Source organism: Anabrus simplex, chromosome 2 (assembly GCF_040414725.1).
Source record: "Anabrus simplex isolate iqAnaSimp1 chromosome 2, ASM4041472v1, whole genome shotgun sequence".
Lineage (NCBI taxonomy): Eukaryota > Metazoa > Arthropoda > Insecta > Orthoptera > Tettigoniidae > Anabrus > Anabrus simplex.
This window is the reverse complement of record NC_090266.1, coordinates 627,287,105-627,307,627: the sequence shown is the minus strand read 5'-3', so window position 1 is coordinate 627,307,627 and position 20,523 is coordinate 627,287,105. Positions and strand designations below refer to the sequence as shown.

The 20,523-nt window shown below is 39.4% G+C and overlaps 1 protein-coding gene across 1 annotated transcript in view; it reads right to left on the bottom strand.

Annotated features, from left to right (window-relative positions):
• The window catches only part of LOC136864281 (IQ motif and ubiquitin-like domain-containing protein), a 361,129-nt gene that overhangs the window by 223,492 nt on the left and 117,114 nt on the right, over window positions 1–20,523 (bottom strand). The window contains exons 2-3 of the mRNA XM_067141057.2: window positions 12,497–13,202; window positions 6,392–6,544 (exon numbers count right to left, since the gene is read on the bottom strand). Coding sequence (XP_066997158.2) covers window positions 6,392–6,544; window positions 12,497–13,199 — 856 coding nt within the window. The 5' untranslated portion in view covers window positions 13,200–13,202. The remainder of the gene's footprint in view (window positions 1–6,391; window positions 6,545–12,496; window positions 13,203–20,523) is intronic.

Genomic DNA, 20,523 nt, shown 5'->3' with positions numbered 1-20,523 from the left:
TTTATAGCCAGTGAGTTTGCGTTTGAAGGCTCTGTAGTACTCTCTGCTTTCATTCTTCGTAAAGTTTTGTTCTATCTTTTCAATGAAAGATTTTTCGTATTTACGTTTCTCCGTTCTGAACACCCTAGCTACTTGGGCACGTTGGGTTTTGTAGGTTTCCCAATCATTTTCTGATTTCGTAGAGTAGTACTGTTTCCAAGCATTGAGTCTTTCTTGGAGGACTGATTCGCAGGTACCATTCCACCAGGCATGCTTTTTGCTTCTCTTGATTTCTGCAACGTCTTTGGCGGCCTCAACAAGGAGACTTTTGGCGTTGTTAAAGTCACAGTCATTTGGTCTAGCCTTCTCCTGGAACTCCTCGACCCTTTGCCAAAGTTTATCATTGTCGAAGCGTGTGATCTGTTTGGTTCTTTTCCTTGTGTTTGCGGGAATTGGTTTGAATTTGATAAGAGACATATAATGATCTGAGGCCACATAGATGCCTTTCTTTACTTTGACATTCATAATCTCAGGGCTGTTTCTCCTGGAGATTGCAACATGATCAATTTGGAACTCTCCGAGAGCTTGGACGGGAGAACGCCAAGTCATTTGCTTTCTGGGTAGATGGCGAAAGTGGGTCGACATGACCTGCAGGTTGTGATTTTCGCAAATGGACACCAGTCTTTTGCCGTTGGGATTGGTTCTTTTGTGAGCAGGGTAATTTCCTATAACTTTCTTGTACTTCTGTTCACGACCTAGTTGGGCATTGAAGTCACCCAAAGGAAGCTTGACATGGTGTTTGGGGATTTTGTTTAATTTTTCATCCAGTAGGTCCCAGAAATTATCAACTTCGTCTGGATCAGACTTGTTCTTATCGTTTGTAGGAGCATGTGCGTTAACTAGGGCGTAGGTTTTGTTCGCGCATTTAATTGTGAGTATAGACAATCTGTCATTCACAGGTTCAAAATTTGCAACCGAAAGGATCTTGATTCTAACAGCAAACGCGGTTCCAAGCATCACAGCTCCATTGAGGATTCCTCTTTGCGCTTTGCTCTTGAAAAATCGGTAGCCTTCGGATTCAAAAATCTCTTCATCTGGGTACCTTGTTTCCTGTAGGGCCATTATGGATATCTGATTTTCGTGAAGAGCTTTGGTGAGGGTTTTCAGCTTGCCAGTTTGTGTAAGTGAATTTATGTTGAAAGTTACTAGAAAGGTTTTAGATTTTGGCCTGAGTTTTTGACTCTTCGGGGTACACCGAGACGCTCCGACTCGTCTGTTGCATGATGTCGAGTCTCCCCCAGAATCCGAACGAGACTCGTGCGCCGTGGCGTTCACGACGAGGGATTTATCCGAAGATTTACCCCCTGGGGTATGTTTCTTGAAATGTTGTGCCATCATGCTTTTTGACTTGACTTTGTTTTGGACGGGTACCCATCCTTTTACAACTAGGGTTGTTAGCCCTAGAGGTTGCCTCAAGATGTTTTCTGGCTTCTGGTAATTTACCAGTCTTTGCTGTAACCCTGGAAAGGGACCAGTTTTTTTTTCACGGTGGTATTTTATTTCCCTACTACCCTCTGACTCTGCTGGTGGCAGAGCCAGCGAGCTTCCCCAATTCCAATGGGACGCGCCCAATGGAGGTAACCGGTAAATCCCCACACGGGTATTATTATTCTTTTTCTTCTTCTTTTTCTCCTGGTATTTCAGGCAAGCAAAACACTTTTTCCATGTTTTGGAACCCTTCGCAGCAGTAGGCTCAACCATGACTGGGAAATGACGTATGGTCAGTCTGCAAAGTAGGTTTCCATGACTGGTCAGTCTGGACAGTAGGTCTCCAAAGGTGACGGAATGCCTCTTGACATCCCCATCTTACAATGAAAATTCAATCATTTCTTCTACCAGTCTGTAGAATGTTCTGTAAAACAATATCTTTTTATAGGCCTTGTGGGTTATACGGCTGACATGAAATTGACTAAGAAGCTGATGTCCTAAATCTACACCTCCTATATGAACATGTTCAAGATGGCGACGGAGTGAGTAAGACAGGTAGGGGAGCTCTGAGAAGTTTGTGTAATTCTAAGTGTAATAGTGGAATCATACTGATTGAAAGTGACGCAAAGTTTTCCATTTACCGTACGCCTTCATTGTGCTGAGTGTATTTATTAACCTGTGCTACAAATTCATACATAAATATTTTCAGTTTTGTGTGCATCCAGAGCTAACCAGAAACAAAACATGCCAGGGTATGCTATTTGCAGTGGCAATCTAGGCAGGAAGAAGGTACAATGTATATCTTGTGAGAAGTGGAACCACTTCGAGTGCGCTGAGAGTAAGCAAGGCAAGTGTTGTGGAACAGTCAGTGCAGCTGAACTTCATAAAATTATAGAGATACTACGTGAACTGCAGTCTAAATTCAGGGATTTTTAAAACGAGCAAAGAGAATGTGAAAGGGAGTTGGGTAAATCGTTGAACCTGTGTCACGAGAAACTGGACAGTTATGCCAAATATAGGGCTATTCAAGAGGGACAAATAAAATGCCTTAATGAAAATATACGAAGAGTGTTCACGTATCACAGCTGTCTGCGGCTTTGATCATTCCAGCTCTGCAACTTTGGACTGTTAGATCGGCAGCGTAGTCCTGTTCGTTAAAAGTAAGAAAATGTGTGGTTTTTTTATTTGATCGAGTATTTCATATGAAGGCATTGCATTTCATCGCGCCATTCCTACTGACGTCATTGTAATGACGCATGTTCATTTCAGTTGGGAAAACAACTAAAACAGTTTTTCTGAGGATGTAAAAATGCAGGTGGAGAGTGAGTGTCTACCATTATAACGAAAACTCCCCAACCTGACTGTGACTGATGGTAGGCAAGCGGGCCTACCATTACAATGAAAATACCCTGACTCAGTCTTCATACGAGAAAAGACTTTGGTGTCTTCCCCGTCGTGTTTCTGGGGTGTAGCATTCTGTATACAATGTAAAATTCCGTAGCAAAGCACGGGTACATCAGCTAGTAAATAAATAAATAATTGCAGTGTGTTTCAATCATATGACTCCATTCTTCCCGTCAGTCTTTGTGGTATCAGCAGAGTCTAGTCCGTGCATTATAGAGAGTGTTGTCTTTCCATTTGATGGTGCGGATGTTATTGCATGAAAATATAGTCGCCTCACCTTTCTGGGACTGTATTTTACTTATTTCCTTGGCCATGTTTTTCTTGTTGAGTGACTGTCTGCACACATTTGTCCCTTCAGTGTGTAAAGTGTGGTACAGGTCTGCAGAACAATACCAATTGTCAATAAATAAACAATAACCCTGATCCAGTAGATTGCTGAGAGACATATCTACAACTACTTTGCTGCTAGCTGGCATATCATCCGCTTTACCATGACCCACATAAATTTAAAGCTGCCAGGGTAAATGAGTATAAGTCAGAAAATGATTTGTACTCTTCTCCCCTCTATAAAGATATTAACAACCAGGGGAGTTGCCCATGAAGTTAGGAGCACGTGACTGTGAGATTTAATCCAGGAGATAGTGGGTTCGAATCCCACTGTCGGCAGCCCTGAAGATGGTTTTCCGTGGTTTCCCATTTTCATAACAGGCAAATGCTGGGGCTGTACCGTAATTAAGACCACGGCCGCTTCCTTCCAACTCCTAGGACTTTCCTATCTGTGTTGATGCGACGTAAAGCAACTAGCAAAAAGAAAAAAAGATATTAACATGTTACCTTGTACTGTTACAAACAAATGAAATACTGTACATATAGTTTAGTTCTGACTTATACTGCTTAGTCCAAAGATTGAAATCCCTTCTAGGACTCACACTGTTTGGTATTCAAATATTAAATATAGATATTGTACTTATACAGTGTTGATTGATTGGTGGAACATCCTTTGTAATATTTTTCAAAACAATGTCGTGCGGCGTACCAGTCTGCTTACGCAGTCTGCTTAAGCTGATAGAGCGCATACCAGTCTGCCTATGGGTGCATATGGATTAAAGATGATTTCAGCAGCTGGACACTTTAGAGTATTTTTGAGATGACTTATTTGTCTTGGAAGCAGTGAGCTCTCTTCGTGTCTGCTTTGTGCAAAAGAAGAATCGACACTTCAAGTAATAAAATACAAGTTCAGGTAGTATACGCAACATGTCATGATCTTCATAGCATCCCAACTGCAGCGACTTCACTTTAATAACATCTAAACAAGCCAAACACTGAAAAAAAAAAAAAAAAAAAAAAAAAAAACCCCACCACCACACTACTCTCTTTAGGGAATCTAAAGAAATGCCTGAAGATGATTGGTCATATCAGTCATATCCAGATCTACAGCTGGGAATGAAGCATGTGAGCATGTTGCACACCGAGCTCGATAGCTGCAGTCGCTTAAGTGCGGCCAGTATCCAGTATTCGGGAGATAGTGGGTTCGAACCCCACTGTCGCCAGCCCTGAAAATGGTTTTCCGTGGTTTCCCATTTTCACACCAGGCAAATGCTGGGGCTGTACCTTAATTAAGGCCACGGCCGCTTCCTTCCCACTCCTAGCCCTTCCCTGTCCCATCGTCGCCATAAGACCTATCTGTGTCGGTGCGACGTAAAGCAACTAGCAAAAAAAAAAAAAAGCATGTTGCAGCAGTACCTCCCGTACTGTCCTCAAGCATAACTGCGATGTAAACTACTGTTTCAAAGATGTAACACACCTCATACTATTCACTAATGCATACACCAATCAAGTGCCTAAACCTCTTAACAATGACAATGGGGAGCAATATAAATTCTGATAACTTGACACATATGTAACGTGCACTAATGAGAAGTCTCGTCTGCAGCCGACTCAGGCGACTGTGCTGCCAATGGTGGAAGGACCACCAGTATGGTTGAAAGGAAGAGAGTGCACACTTACTCTTCATATGCTATGATAATAGTTAAAGAGAAAAATATGTTTGAAAAACCTCAAAATACCTTAGACCAAGTGATTTGTACAGATTTTGATGTCCATACCAGAATGTGTTAAATAATATTCAAAATTAATCATTTAATTATGTGCCCAGTGGTTTAGAAAAGAGTTAAAGGCGAATGTTTTAATCCTTTTCATGTAGAGTGAAATGTATATTTTTGTGTCTGTTTTTCATTGGGATGAGACCACTTAAATATTAGGCTATAAAATTAAACATATCCTATGGAACAGTTTTACTCCTTTATAAGATTGTAAATACAAGTAGTAAATTTTCATGAAATGTATATATATTGACATTTTATCTCTCTCTCTCTCTCTCTCTCTCTCTATATATATATATATATATATATATGCCTTCAGAACACCACAGATCTGTTGTAGACACGCTTTACAAGACAGAGTGTATCAACCACTGCGTTATTTTTTATCCCTCCCCTTTCATTTCTCACCTAGAGCTGACCTTCGTTCACAGAATTTAGTTCAAACCAATAAGAGACTGGTTCATAGGAGGCTGGTATGGCCAACAAATAATGAGGAGGTTCTGTCAACATTAGATAAGGGAAAACACTATCAGAAACTAGACGTATCGGCATGATTTTGTGCTCTCAACTGTACAATAAAATCAGTCTTGAAAATTAGGGTGATATAAGTACTATGCATACTATCCAGCAAGGTATTTTATGGCCAGTTATTGATTAGTTTACACAAGGAACAGAGTTTTAAATATTTTTCTTTGAATGATCAACATTCAATTACATGTTTGATACCAGACCATTGACAGAAAGTGAGTTACATCTACCAAGCATGCAATGTTCTAGATATTGCCTCTGTATTTTATATATTTATAGGACTAGATACAAGAAAGGCTCTATGGGACTTCAAAAAACATTCTATACTTGTATTTACTAAACTAACCTAGCACTGCCTGAAAATCTTGTGTTACTGCAAGGGACCTCTCTCTAACATTACAATTACTGTATTGTGTTTCTTTTTTTTTTTTTTTTTTTTTTTTTTAAATACCAAAACTCAACGCCCAAACCAAGCCCAGAACTTCTAACAACAGGAACAGCAGAGTCTATTGACCCACTGGTGGGCACACGATCACACGTTTGCAAATCTGCGTGCCCATTGGAGGGTTAAGCAGCACTAGACAAGTCAAAAAATAAGAAAATCTTGAGAAGAATGCGCTTTGCATTGCCAATCAGAACTCTATGTCAGAAGTCATGGTATAAAGATCAAGCAAAATTCAAGCTCTGCAACACACTAGGTACTAAGCCAACTTCGAGTAATTTATAACTTGTTAATAAGAAGTAGCAGCAAATTCCAATCCAAATTCTAGATACCAAAGGTCAAATTTATAATTTTATAGTCAATTTTAAGTTGACATACATTTACATTTAAGAGCACTGATACAGTAGTTTAAGAATGAAAAAAGAGAAAAATAAGATTGATTTCTTACATTCTGGAAGAACAGATGAAATTCGAGGCTGAGTTTGTGAGAATGCATGATGATACTCGACACCAGTTTGCCTGTGGCGATAACCCCCCAGGAAGGGTTTTCGGATACTCCGGTTTTCTATTTCAACCACAATTTCTTTATAATCATGTTTGTCTGAAATACAATCCAAAGTACATTGAGTAAAATAATGAACAACAGAATTTAAAACACATGAAAACTTAAGTATCATACAAATCAAAAACATATGCCTAATAAAGTTATATTCTGAGATTGCAAATCTGCCTCAAAGAGTTAAACAGTAAAATCTATGCAAGTGTGATAGACTCTAAAATAAAGGAATCTCTTCCTTAATGAAGACCATATACAGTAGTTTTGGTTGTTCAGGAAACTAAAATGGCAGGAGGGTTGGTATGTGGTTGAAATGGTACATGCAGCTCACCTCCAATGGGGGTGTGCCTGAAAAGAGCTGCACCACTTCGGGATGAGGGACACGAGTTTACTTTTTACCGGGTGGATGCCCCTAAAGCTAAATCTTCAGCCAATTATCAAATATTTGTTGTTCTTTTAGGCTTTCTTCACAATGAAATTTGCTGTTCTTTCAATCTAAGAATTGCCTTAAATTCTGAAAGTGATACACCTGCTACATTGGTGTAGGAATTGGAAATTGTGTAAATGTTGTCACCTTATTGTCTCATATATCAAAAGTACCTATATTTCTATGGGTTGCATAAAGTGATGACATGGGGGTCCACAACGAATTGGATAATATGAAATTGAATTATGTGGTACAAGCTTACATCCTAGATGTCACATATGTAATCTGTACTGAACAAAGAGCAAGAAGAGCATGTTTTCTCCTTTACATCAGTTTTTTCCCTGGTTCTCACCTCTCCTGGCAATGATGAAACATTGGTAAACAGAACACTTATTACTAAAGATTGTATTATGCTGTTTAATTATTCATATGGCTCTGATTATCAACACCTCACATAATGAAACAATTTACGGTGGTAAGTATACTAAGCTACAGAAAAAAAAAAATAATCCACATTATGAAACCGAATAGCAACCAACTATTACATTAAGCATGTGGATAAAAAAAACTGCTGTGAACAAAATAGATAGCTTTACACCTAGAAAAAAAAGTTTCAGAATTTAAATCAGAAGGAAATTACAAAATAAGTCAATTTCTTTACTCATTAACCATCTATTCCTTTCATAGCATTTTTCAATTACTTGATGCATACTGGAAATCTGGTCCTGACAACCCCTCTGTGATCTGAAAACACACTGGCTTTCATCCAAATGACTGTACATACGCAAAAAATCAATGCATTTTTTTTTTTCGAATTTGGAAGCAAAAAACTGGGATGCAGGTATCATTTGCATCAAGGTCAGTACAGTACTGCTGACATACAGACATCTGGAAGGTGGTATATTCCCAACCACTCTGTTGGCAAATCTGCTCCCATCAAAACTGAAAAAGGTGCCGCGTACATCACGTAATTTACGTAACCTCAGTTTAAGTAAAGTCACAGGCTTAGGACGGCTGGTGTGAGAGAAATTCCACACTATTGAAGAGATAGAGCAAATCGGTACATGCACTGCAGGAACGAAGTGTGTTGTGGACGAGAGTTCCATACGTGATTGGAGGAAACATACAGCTTGTCTTGAATGGACAAGTAGAAACTGCCACATATTTTGTTGAAAGAAAGCAAAATTTCCAGAAATAGAGAACAGCATATTCAATTATGTAAATGAAAAGATCCAGTTTGGATAAGTGGTCATGAATGTAAAGTGTCGGTTCAAAGCTATAGTAAAACCAAGAGAGTAGGGGTTGTAAGGCTAACCGTGGATGTCTCACGCATGTATCTGAATGAAATGAATTCAGTTTTCATAAGAAAGCTACAACTGCATAATTTCTCACAACAAATAATGAAACAAATATTGTAAATTTCCACAGAGTTCTTATCCCATTGCTCCACGGAAATTTTATTTCATTTCCAAATTGATAATGCAGATCAACTCATTTATTGTACTGTAGTTATTAATGGGATCATAGTAGGTATCTAGGTGGTAATATAAGGAAAGATCTTCATTGGGGTAATCACATTAACAAGGTTGTTAATAAAGATTGCAGATCTCTTCATATGGTTATGAGAATATTTAGGGGTTGTAGTAAGTGAAAGTATGGAAGGTGATCATAGATTATTGATTGTGGAATTAAAACAAGTCAAATTCCCTAAAATTGGATTGAAGACAAAACCAAAGATCAGGATTTGGTCCTAATATAATTGCTCAGCAGGCGTCCGTGATGAGTTGCCGGAGCTGGTCGGGGTTTTCTGGCACTTGAGTGTAACCAACATTCTTCAAATGTCCCCACAAGAAGAAGTCCAACAGTGTTAAATCCAGTGATCTGGCGGGCCAAGAAACAGGGTCTCCTCGTCTTATCCATTTCCCTGGCAGTTCCTCGTTCGGATGGTTACAAACAGGCAAAGTCGAATGTGGTGGAGCTCCATCCTGTTGCAACCACATCGTCAAAGGAGACATCCTCCAGCAGCAGTGGGATTTCCTGACACAGAAAGTGCAGGTAGTGTGGGCCCATCCAATGGCCCTCAAGGAAATAAGGTCCAATCAGATGATCCCCCAAAATTCCACACGAAACATTCACTCCCCTTCGCACTTGATGGGCCGCCTGTAGCACCCAGTGAGGAATGTCGGGACTCCAATAGTGCATGTTGTGGCGAATGACGTTCCCATTATTGTGGAAGCGCGATTCATCCGAGAATAAGATATGTGATACAAATGCTGCATCATTGTCCATCCTGCCTAACAGCCACCGACAGAACTCCATTCGAGCTTCGAAATCCCGTCTATGGAGCTCTTGGTGTAGCTCAAGAGGGTATGGGTGAAATCTGTGTTCATGCAGTATTCACCAAACGGACGGCTGGCTGGTGTTCACCTGTCGTGCAATTGCCCTTGTACTGATGTGTGGATTATTACGAGCTGCCTCCAGAACGGTCTCTTCTGCTTCACCCGATGTAACGGGCCTATTGCGGACTGGTGGCTGTTTGGAAATCACGCCTCTTGTCCTTAGACGTCTTTCAGCATGGCGGAATGTCGTAGCAGCCGGGTGTCGCCTGTCGGGATACCGTTCCTGGTACAGACGGAGTGCCTCTCGCGCGTTTTGTCTTGCTTCCCCATAAATGAGGAGCATGTCAACGTATTCCTCTGTGGAAAACATGCTGAATAACAGCAAAGATTACAGTACATTCAGGCCCTAACCAGAAGAGTATGCGCAGGGCACAAGATGAATAACAGCGTCATTCTACTGTTTGAATGTGGCAAACATGGGCCTGTGTTTACGTATTCAAACATCATACCAATGCAAAAATGTTTGAATGATGCAGGATTCGAACTGCCGCTGCCACATTCCATCGACTGCTAGGCGAACGTCTAACCACATCCACTATGCTAAACTGCTGGAAACATGCTGGTAGTACGATGAGAAGAGAGTACATACACCATCCGGTTTGGTTGTTTAAGACATTAATTACTGCATTGTTACCTAGTTTTATGCACTGATTCCCTCTTCGTTACACCCAGTCACGAGGCACGGCACATTAACATAGTTACATGGTAAAAAAGACGTTACTACAGGATCCTGACTGTAGTCAGTGTAAAACAAAAGCTAGACATCGAGGATGCTTGATGTCTAAAGGGGTCCAAAATTCATGTCTAAGACCCCACAGAATGGTTCATGTCGCGAGTAAAGTAGAACCATGGTATTTGTCATGTTGGGGTACTAATCAAAAGTAGCAAAGACTCACGGTGTTCCACACAAGATGGTACTACTCACAAGTATTGTACTTCGTCCAGGTAACGCAGACCTATGGTGTTTCTCACACAATGGCGCTACTCATAGCCAACGCAGACCGATGAGGTTCCTCACCTAGGTGTACTAGTCACGGGTGCCGGTATTCCCGTGGTGTTCCTCACATAGTGGGTACTAATAACAGGCAACGCAGACCCACGGTGTCGCTCATATAGTGGTACAACTCACAGGCAACGCCCAGACCTGTGGTGTTGCTCACGTGGGTACGACGCACGGGTACTGGAAACCCACAGACCAGCCTCTTTGCTGCTACTAATCACAAACCTATTTCGTACCTAATATAGTGGTACTACTCGCAAGTACAGGCAACCCATGATGTTCCCCGCGTGATGGTATGAATCAAAAGTAGTTTCATGGTTCTAATTCAATCATCCCTTGGTCGCCCCTTTCAGTCGCCTCTCACGACAGGCAGGGGATACCGTGGGTGTATTATTCGTCTCACAGAGGGTAAAGAGAGAGAGAAAAGAAGAAGAAAGAAGGGATGCGTCACTTCGAAAGATGAAATAACGGACGAAGAAAGGCAAGGGCCACGAAGGGCGTGAAAATGAAAGACTCCCTAGGCCTCGAATGCTCTAATACCGTCGGGGTCGGAAGAGAACTGATTTAGGAGATGTCAAATATTTATCATTATTACTGAAGATTAAATTAGTGTGTTAAAAAGTCTACTTCCATACTGCCTACCTGATTCCATAGTATTATTATTACTTTATTTCTGCAATATACACTAAGGGTTACATATAAAAGGAACTAGTCCCATAAACACACCAGTGCTACATTGCCACACTATTCTAAATATATCATGAAACCAGAGCTTTTTGCCCGGTGGAACACATCAGAACAACCGGTGTTCTGGCAACTCTACACAGGGAAACAAATATGAAAAAATTATACTCATAAAAATACTTTTCAGGTTAATGAAATGGAAATATATGTTAGGTTCCTGTGCTAAAGTATCTTTTAGTCCATTTGTTTTCAAATTAGAAAAAAGTGGTAGGAAGGTTTTAATCCTACGAGATATCACATATCAATGTTGTTTCGAATCTTGAAATAGAACATTCCTCGACCTGGCACCTGCATCAATGTGCATGCCTTGTGGGAAGAAGAAATATGCACACTGGCAAGAATATTTCAGCTTAGTGAAAGGGATGTCATTCAAGTCTTCAGAGATCTGAAATTCAGAAAAGAAATGCCCAAGGACAAATATAAGATTCTGAACACTATGAATAATAATAATAATAATAATAATAATAATAATAATAATAATAATAATAATAATAATAATAATAATAATAATAATAATAATAATAATAATAATAATGTTATTTTGCTTTACGTCCCACTAACTACTTTTACGGTCTTCGGAGACACCGAGGTGCCAGAATTTAGTCCCGCAGGAGTTCTTTTACGTGCCAGTAAATCTACCGACACGAGGCTGTCGTATTTGAGCACCTTCAAATACCACCGGACTGAGCCAGGATCAAACCTGCCAAGTTGGGGTTAGAAGGCCAGCGCCTTAACCATCTGAGCCACTCAGCCCGGCACTAAGAATACAATACTGTAGCTATTTCTCCCAGTGAGTGTGAAAGGGATTCTAGATGAATCTCATGGTGACTCAAGAAAGGACATCCTCATTCACAAAAATTGTTGGACCTCCTCTAACTGTACTCGATCCAACTATGTTAAAAAATGGCTGCTTCAAGGTCACAATTGAGCAGTAGATAACAAAAGTCAGACCCGAAAATGAGCCGAAGAAAATAGTGACATATCTAAAGTTAAATTTAATGTAAGTTGCATTGCATGAAAATTACTTATTATGTTGTTTTATAAATCCTGAGACTTTCTCTTGTTTCCTTCCTGAAAGTTTCAGCAACTCTTTTTCCAAAGAGAGGGAAAAAGAGACAAAAACACTGCATAAAACCTTATGATCTAATAATACAGATAATCACATTGTTCATTATTTATATCTCATTTCTCACAAATAATAAACTGCACTACCCCACTACCCCCACACTACATGCATATTCCCTCCCAAAAAGACACACTCTCACTCTCTGTCTCTCCATCCCTCTCTCTTTTACAGTAACATAACCATACAGCTTATTTACATATTTACAAACTTCTTCCTCATGGCCTGTTTAAAATATTGCACAGGTGGGGAGGAGGAGTAGGAGCTATAGGAGGATATAAGTTGTTCAACAAACTGTACTTACCAGTTTCAATTCTGACTGTTAAAACATCTGGAATGGAGAATTCTTGATATATATTACCGATTGACAATGGGAACTTTTCAGGAGATGTTGTATTTAGCAGGAGCTCAATAGAGCCATAAGGTTCTATTCCCAGCCCAGCAAGAGGAAGACTTTCTTCCAACAATTCACCTCCTCTTGTCAAACATAGTATTTCAACAGGAACTTTAAATACATTTGATAAATCTTCCTTGATCTCTTTAATATTGCAATAAATTTTATATGCACGAGTGTACACCTTCCCAGGTCCCAAAACAAATTTAACAGTGACTGAATTTGAATCAAGCTTAGTTACCAATGGAGCTGCCCAAAGGACATGCATCTTAGATTTTGATCTCAAATCTTCCTCAAATTCTATTTCACTCACTTCTTCAGGTATATCATAACTAGTATCCTTAATATGCTCTTCAACATGATTTGGAGACTCCATATTGTGTCTGGTTGTGCCATTTGAATATCGTAAGGTTTCCTGCTGGAATGTTGGAGTACCAGAACCAATGCTTTTAATGACAGTAATGGCCTCTACAGGCCAAGAATGAGTTTCACTTTCATCAGAATGACATTCCACTCTGTGGTTGCCAAGAGAGACTTCCTCTCCATCTTGTAAAGCACTCCCAATTCTGGTTTCAGCATTTTCCATGGCATCATCCTGAGGTTTGCCCTCCATCTCCTAAAAACATATAAAAGCAATATTATTTACTTTATTTCCACATTAAAATACTACAATAAACACATTCAATTGAAAATGCAGCTTCTAATGTTGAACAAATTGCAATTATTAATTACTTCCACTGACAATCATACAAAGAAAACACATAACATAGAATATAAAGCATTACCAGAATTATAGTAATTTGGGGAAAATCTGAAATCCTGGTCAAAATTAGGCTAGTCCTAAACTTATGTTGTAATGGTACATCTTTCCAATACTATATTATGAAACAAATGCATTACATTTCTAATCTAGGAACTAGTTTCGGCCTTGGCTGGCCATCAACAGCCTTAATACAAAACTGTATAAACACATCCATTAACTAAAACAAACATACAAACACACACAAATGACTTTAAAAAGTGTTAAAAACATCTGGGATGAACTATGTGCACTACATGTCAAATATGACAAAATTAAAATCAAGCTCTAAAATGCGTTGCATCATCTTATCACATTTTGTCCGTTTGCTTTTAAAACATGTTAACATGATGCAATGCATTTTAGAGCCTGATTTAATTTTGTCATATTTTACATGTTTGCACTTAGTTCCCAGATATTTTTAACACCTTTTAATGTCATCTGTGTGTGTGTGTGTGTTTGTTTTAGTTATTGGATGTGTTTGTACAGTTTTGCATTAAGGCTGAATGATGGCGAGCTAAGGCTGAAACTAGTTCCTAGATTAGAAATGTAATGTAAACATTGCATAATATCGTATTGAAAAGGTGGGCCATTATGGCGTAAGTTTAGTTATTATTGTGATCACAATTCAATACAGATTGAAACCATGAAGTTTATATCCCATGATATAACAAAATTAGTCCAGAAACAAATGTAACAGCGGCTGAATGTGAATCAAGTTCAGTTATCTATATACACTGACTGACAGAGCAAATGCAACACCAAGAAGGAGTGGTTCGAAAGGGATGAAAGTTGGGGAAAAAACAGAGACGGCACGGACGAATAATTGATGTTTATTTCAAACCGATATGCAGGTTACACAATGCGCACGGCATCGACTCAGTAGGATGTAGGACCACCGCAAGCGGCGATGCACGCAGAAACACGTCGAGGTACAGAGTCAATAAGAGTGCGAATGGTGTCCTGAGGGATGGTTCTCCATTCTCTGTCAACCATTTGCCACAGTTGGTCGTCCGTACGAGGCTGGGGCAGAGTTTGCAAACGGCGTCCAATGAGATCCCACACGTGTTCGATTGGTGAGAGATCCGGAGAGTACGCTGGCCACGGAAGCATCTGTACACCTCGTAGAGCCTGTTGGGAGATGCAAGCAGTGTGTGGGCGGGCATTATCCTGCTGAAACAGAGCATTGGGCAGCCCCTGAAGGTACGGGAGTGCCACCGGCTGCAGCACATGCTGCACGTAGCGGTGGGCATTTAACGTGCCTTGAATACGCACTAGAGGTGACGTGGAATCATACGCAATAGCGCCCCAAACCATGATGCCGCGTTGTCTAGCGGTAGGGCGCTCCACAGTTACTGCCGGATTTGACCTTTCTCCACGCCGACGCCACACTCGTCTGCGGTGACTATCACTGACAGAACAGAAGCGTGACTCATCGGAGAACACGACGTTCCGCCATTCCCTCATCCAAGTCGCTCTAGCCCGGCACCATGCCAGGCGTGCACGTCTATGCTGTGGAGTCAATGGTAGTCTTCTGAGCGGACGCCGGGAGTGCAGGCCTCCTTCAACCAATCGACGGGAAATTGTTCTGGTCGATATTGGAACAGCCAGGGTGTCTTGCACATGCTGAAGAATGGCGGTTGACGTGGCGTGCGGGGCTGCCACCGCTTGGCGGCGGATGCGCCGATCCTCGCGTGCTGACGTCACTCAGGCTGCGCCTGGACCCCTCGCACGTGCCACATGTCCCTGCGCCAACCATCTTCGCCACAGGCACTGCACCGTGGACACATCCCTATGGGTATCGGCTGCGATCTGACGAAGCGACCAACCTGCCCTTCTCAGCCCGATCACCATACCCCTCGTAAAGTCGTCTGTCTGCTGGAAATGCCTCCGTTGACGGCGGCCTGGCATTCTTAGCTATACACGTGTCCTGTGGCACACGACAACACGTTCTACAATGACTGTTGGCTGAGAAATCACGGTACGAAGTGGGCCATTCGCCAACGCCGTGTCCCATTTATCGTTCGCTACGTGTGCAGCACAGCGGCGCATTTCACATCATGAGCATACCTCAGTGACGTCAGTCTACCCTGCAATTGGCATAAAGTTCTGACCACTCCTTCTTGGTGTTGCATTTGCTCTGTCAGTCAGTGTATATAAAATAGCTTGTCCTCACTGACTGACTGATTCATCATCACCGAGCCAAAACCACTGGACATAAGGAAATGAAATTTTGGGGATACATTCATATTACAATGTAGGTGCTCGCTAAGAGAGGATTTTTGGATATTCCATCGCTAAGGGAGTGAAAAGGGGGGTGAAATTTTAAAATGAGTGTATCTATATATCAAAATATTTAAAGTTTACAGATGTAAAAATTGGTATTTAGAAGGTCATTTAAAAATAAAGACACATATTTTTTTTGTTTTCCGAAAATCCCAATAGGAAGGGTGAAAAAGGGATTGAATGGCTTTAATGAGGATACTTATGTCTCAGAAACTGAAGATATTACAGACCTGAAAATTGATATTTGGGATCTCCTTTAAAAATAAAGAAACATGTACTTTTTGTTTTTGGAAAATCCAATTAATGGGGGTGACAAGGGGGGGGGGTGAATTTTTAAAGTGTACAGATGTAAAAATTGGTATATATAATCCCGATTAAAAATAAAGAAATACATATTTTTTGTTTTGGGAAAATCCCAATAGGAGGGGGGAAAAAGGGTGAAAAGTACTCTGAATGGCTTTAATGAGGATACTTATATCTCAGAAACTGAAGATATTACAGACCTGAAAATTGGTATTTAGGATCTCCTATAAAAATAAAGAAACATGTATTTTTTTGTTTTTGGAAAATCCAATTAATGGGGGGTGAAAAGGGGGTGAATTTTTAAAACGAGTGTATTTATATCTCAAAACTTTTAAAATGTACAGATGTAACAATTGGTACATATAATCCACATTAAAAATAAAGAAACACGTATTTTTCGTTTTCGGATAATCCCATTAGGAGGGGTGAAAAAGGGTGAAAAGTTAGTTGAATGGCTTTAATAAAGATACTTATATCTCAGAAACTGAAGATATTACAGACCTGAAAATTGGTATTTGGGATCTCCTATAAAAATAAACAAACATGTATTTTTTAGTTTTTGGAAAATCCAATTAATGGGGAGTGAAAAGGGGGTGAATTTTTAAAATGAGTATATTTATATCTCAACACTTCTAAAGTGTACAGATGTAAAAATTGGTATATATAGTCCCAATTAAAAATACAGGAACACGTATTTTTTGTTTTCGGAAAATCCCAATAGGAGGTGTGAAAAAGGGTGAAAAGGGGGTTGAATGCCTTAAATGGGGATACTTATATCTCAGAAACAGAAGATATTGCAGACCTGACAATTGCTATTTGGGATCTTCTTTGAAAGTAAAGAAACACATATTTTTTGTTTTTGGAAAGTCCAATTAATGGGGGTTAAACAGGAGTGACAAATGGGGGTGAATTTTTAGAAATACAATATCTACAGTATATCTTAGAAAAATAAAATGTCACAGACGTAAAAATTGGTATTTGGAATCTCCTGTAAAAGTAAAGGAACACAGGTGATTTGTTTATGGAAAGTCCACTTAAGGGGAACTAAAAAGGGGGTGAAATTTTAAAATGAGCATTTCTACAGTATATCTAAAAAATTTTAACATGTTACCGAAGTGAGAAATAGTATGTTTATCTCTGTTAAAAGTAAAGAAACATCTACTTTTGGTTTTCTGAAAAACCACTTGGGTGCAGAGGTGAAAGTAACTGAAAATGGGGTTGAATACTTTTAATTAGGATTCTGATATCTAAAAAGCTGAAGGTGTTACAGACGTGAAATTTGGTATTTAGAATCCCCTTTAAAAATGAAGGAATACGTATTTTTTTGTTTTCGGAAGTCCGCCTAAAGTAGGAGAGGTGAAATTGAAAAATTAGTTGAATTGTTTGTATGAGGATACTATTATCTCAAAAATGAAAGATTTTGCAGACGTGAAAATCGGTATTTGGAATCTGGTTTAAAATTAAAGAAACACGTATTCTTGGAAAATCCAATGAAAAGGGGGGGGGGGGTGTGTGAAAGATTTGAAAAATTAATTGAATTAATTGTATGAGATACTTGCATCTAATAAAAACTAAAAGCTGTTACAGACGTGAAAATAGGTATTTTGGATCTCCTTTAAAAACAAAGGAAAAAAGCGTTTTGGGGAAATCACTTTCAGGGGTGGGGTGAAAAGGAGTTGAATTCCTTTTATGAGGACACATATCTCAAAAACTGAAGATGTTAGAGTCGTGATAATTGGTATTTAGAAGAAACTTTACTATTAAAGAAACAAGTATTCTTAACGGGAAATTCACTTGGGGAAGGGGGGGGAGTGTGAAAGGAAGTGAACAAAGTGATTTATTTTTATGAGGGATACTTATATCTCAGAATTGAAGGTAACAGACGTGAACATTGGTATTTAGAATCTCCTTTAAGGGGGGACGTTCATGAAATGGGCCCAAAATGCCAATTTTCAGTTTATCTTTTATTTAATAGTAGAACTCATTGGCAATATCTTCAAGGATGAAATTGCATCCAAACTGTCAGAAAAAATAACAATAAAATATGTGACGCGACCTTACTGCCACGCCCACTTTTGAAGCATTACTTCAATACTAGCTCAGTGAAGAACGATTCCGTGGATTTCTTTCAAGCAAACTTGCACGGGATACATCTAGAAGGCTGTGATACACACTCTTTGGTTTTATATATTATCTATGACTGTGTTCCGCATCTTAGAAACAATACCAAACCAGCTGCTTTGTTTATGAAGAAGCAATAAATTCTTGTTTTGCCTTCTGCTACTGACGGAGATTTATGCAAGTGTTCGATTCTTTCATCATTCAATAATGATATGGTCACAAAGAGTGTATAGAAGACTGGATAAATTGATTTTGTAGAAGTTAGTGAACGCAAGACATGAGAAACAAACCAGGAATGAGGTTAGGTCCGAAGTAAGAACTGTATTGGATACATATTTTCACATGGTGTAAACAGATGAACAACCCACATTAGCTGCTGTAAATATCTACAGGCTCAGAGGGATAATAACCCCTACATCCACAAGCAGAGGCTTCCAAAATGTCTCCTAGATGTTGTCAAGCCCACTTACAGGTTTCTGGCCGATCCTGAACTTCTCAAAAAGTGTGTTCTTGGCAAAACCCAAATCCAAATGAATCTCTAAATTGACTCATAAGGAAACGATGCCCTAAAACCACTTTTTAATCTGATACAGTTGTCAGAATTGCAACGTATAATGCAATTCTTATATTTAATCGCGGGAACGTAGTGAGGATGAAGGTATTAGAGAGAATGGGCTTTAAGGTAGGAATTTTCACTTAAGACATCTTGAGAAAAATAGATTTACAGAGCCTCTCTGCAGCTGAAAAGTCAGTTGAAGACCTGGTAAAGCAAAGAAGGCAGAAAACAAGAAACCAAAAGAGGTAAAGCAAGGAAGGCAGAAAACAAGAAACCAAAAGAGAAGTCTTGAAGGAAAAGAGGACACTCAGTTCAGTTCTGGAGCCTTTTAATAAACAGAATTGCAAGGAAAGAGTAAGATCAACTTTAAAGTGCATTTTCTCAGAATCACCATTTCCGTTATTAAAGTACACCTTTCTCAGAAACTGGAAATGATAGAGCCATGATTTTTGGCATTCCCATTGCTGTGTTTATAAAAAAACATATAAACAGGGCCAAATTTTAATATCATTCCTGTACGCCGAGATATACAAGAAAAACATAGATTTTTAATGGATATTTTTTCAGTTTACAAAATAATTAAGAATAAAATGAATTAAATATCACAGTGTTTAAAAATGCTTCTGTGGAGTTATTTCTATACATATTGAGGTTACACTGCACAATTTTCCTGACAATTTGTTGAAAAGTGTATGAGAAAATGGTACCTTTGTTGATCACGGAGTCATAACATTTATAAATTGCAAAACACTTCAATTTAATTATTGCTTAACCCTCTACTGCATGATTTATTTTGCGTTTTCGTTTGGTGAAGAAAATTTCAAGCTTTAATGTTCAACATACGTTCAGTGTATTAGATGTACCAGCAACTCTTAATGATTGTGCAATTGTTCACCTCTATAATAAGGTCAATAATGCATGGAAGTATATCATTCGTGTCGCCAGAAATCTTGTGCACTTGCCTACGTGCGACGAATGTGCTGGTCACATTGTCTGCAATGACAATGGCTACAGATGTAATTTACGGCCAAGTAGTGGTCTTGCATTTTTTGGTGGGTTCCAGACCATCAATAATAATAATAATAATAATAATAATAATAATAATAATAATAATAATAATAATAATAATAATAATAATAATAATGTTCTGGACTGTCGTCAAAATGTGCGGAAATGGGTCCTGGCCGGGTAATGACTATGACTGCAGTCCAGCCATGGGTTCAGTACCTTCAAGGCACCCAAGACGGCACCACGCCGGATCCCCTCGAGGATTTGATCTATATTAAAAATGGTTATAGGAAAAGATGGCAAAGATTTAGGGACCCAACTGACCGGGTGGAATACCTGGACCTAGCCTGGGAAGTACGAATTTGATTGCTGGAAAGGAGGATTGAAAAATGGGAGGAAATTTGCCGTAATCTCTCAGAAAATGAGTCGGATCCCGAATTTTGGCGGATTCTCTCAGAAAACGATTTAGATCGAGAAGGGAATTTCGGCGGATGATACATAAAACGTTAAGCATTCAATTATAAATTTCATTATAATACCGTAGCGAAGCACGGGTATCTTGCTAGTCTGTTAATAAGTACAATAGCTCTGTCCAACCATGGTTCCCATCTGCTTGTGCCTTCTCCATGTACGGTAAAATTCAGTGTGTAACAATAAAGATCTCACTAAAAAAAAAATCACACACATTCCTCTTGTGGTTCCTTTTTTCATCATCACAAACTGCTTTTGCCAGACATATTTTTACTACATCTAGTACTGCATCCTTATGTCCCATTCCATTCCAATGTCCTCAACTTCCTTGAACCTTTCAATGTAACTCTGATAATTTCTACATACTTCATTCCAGTGTCCTTATCCTGATAC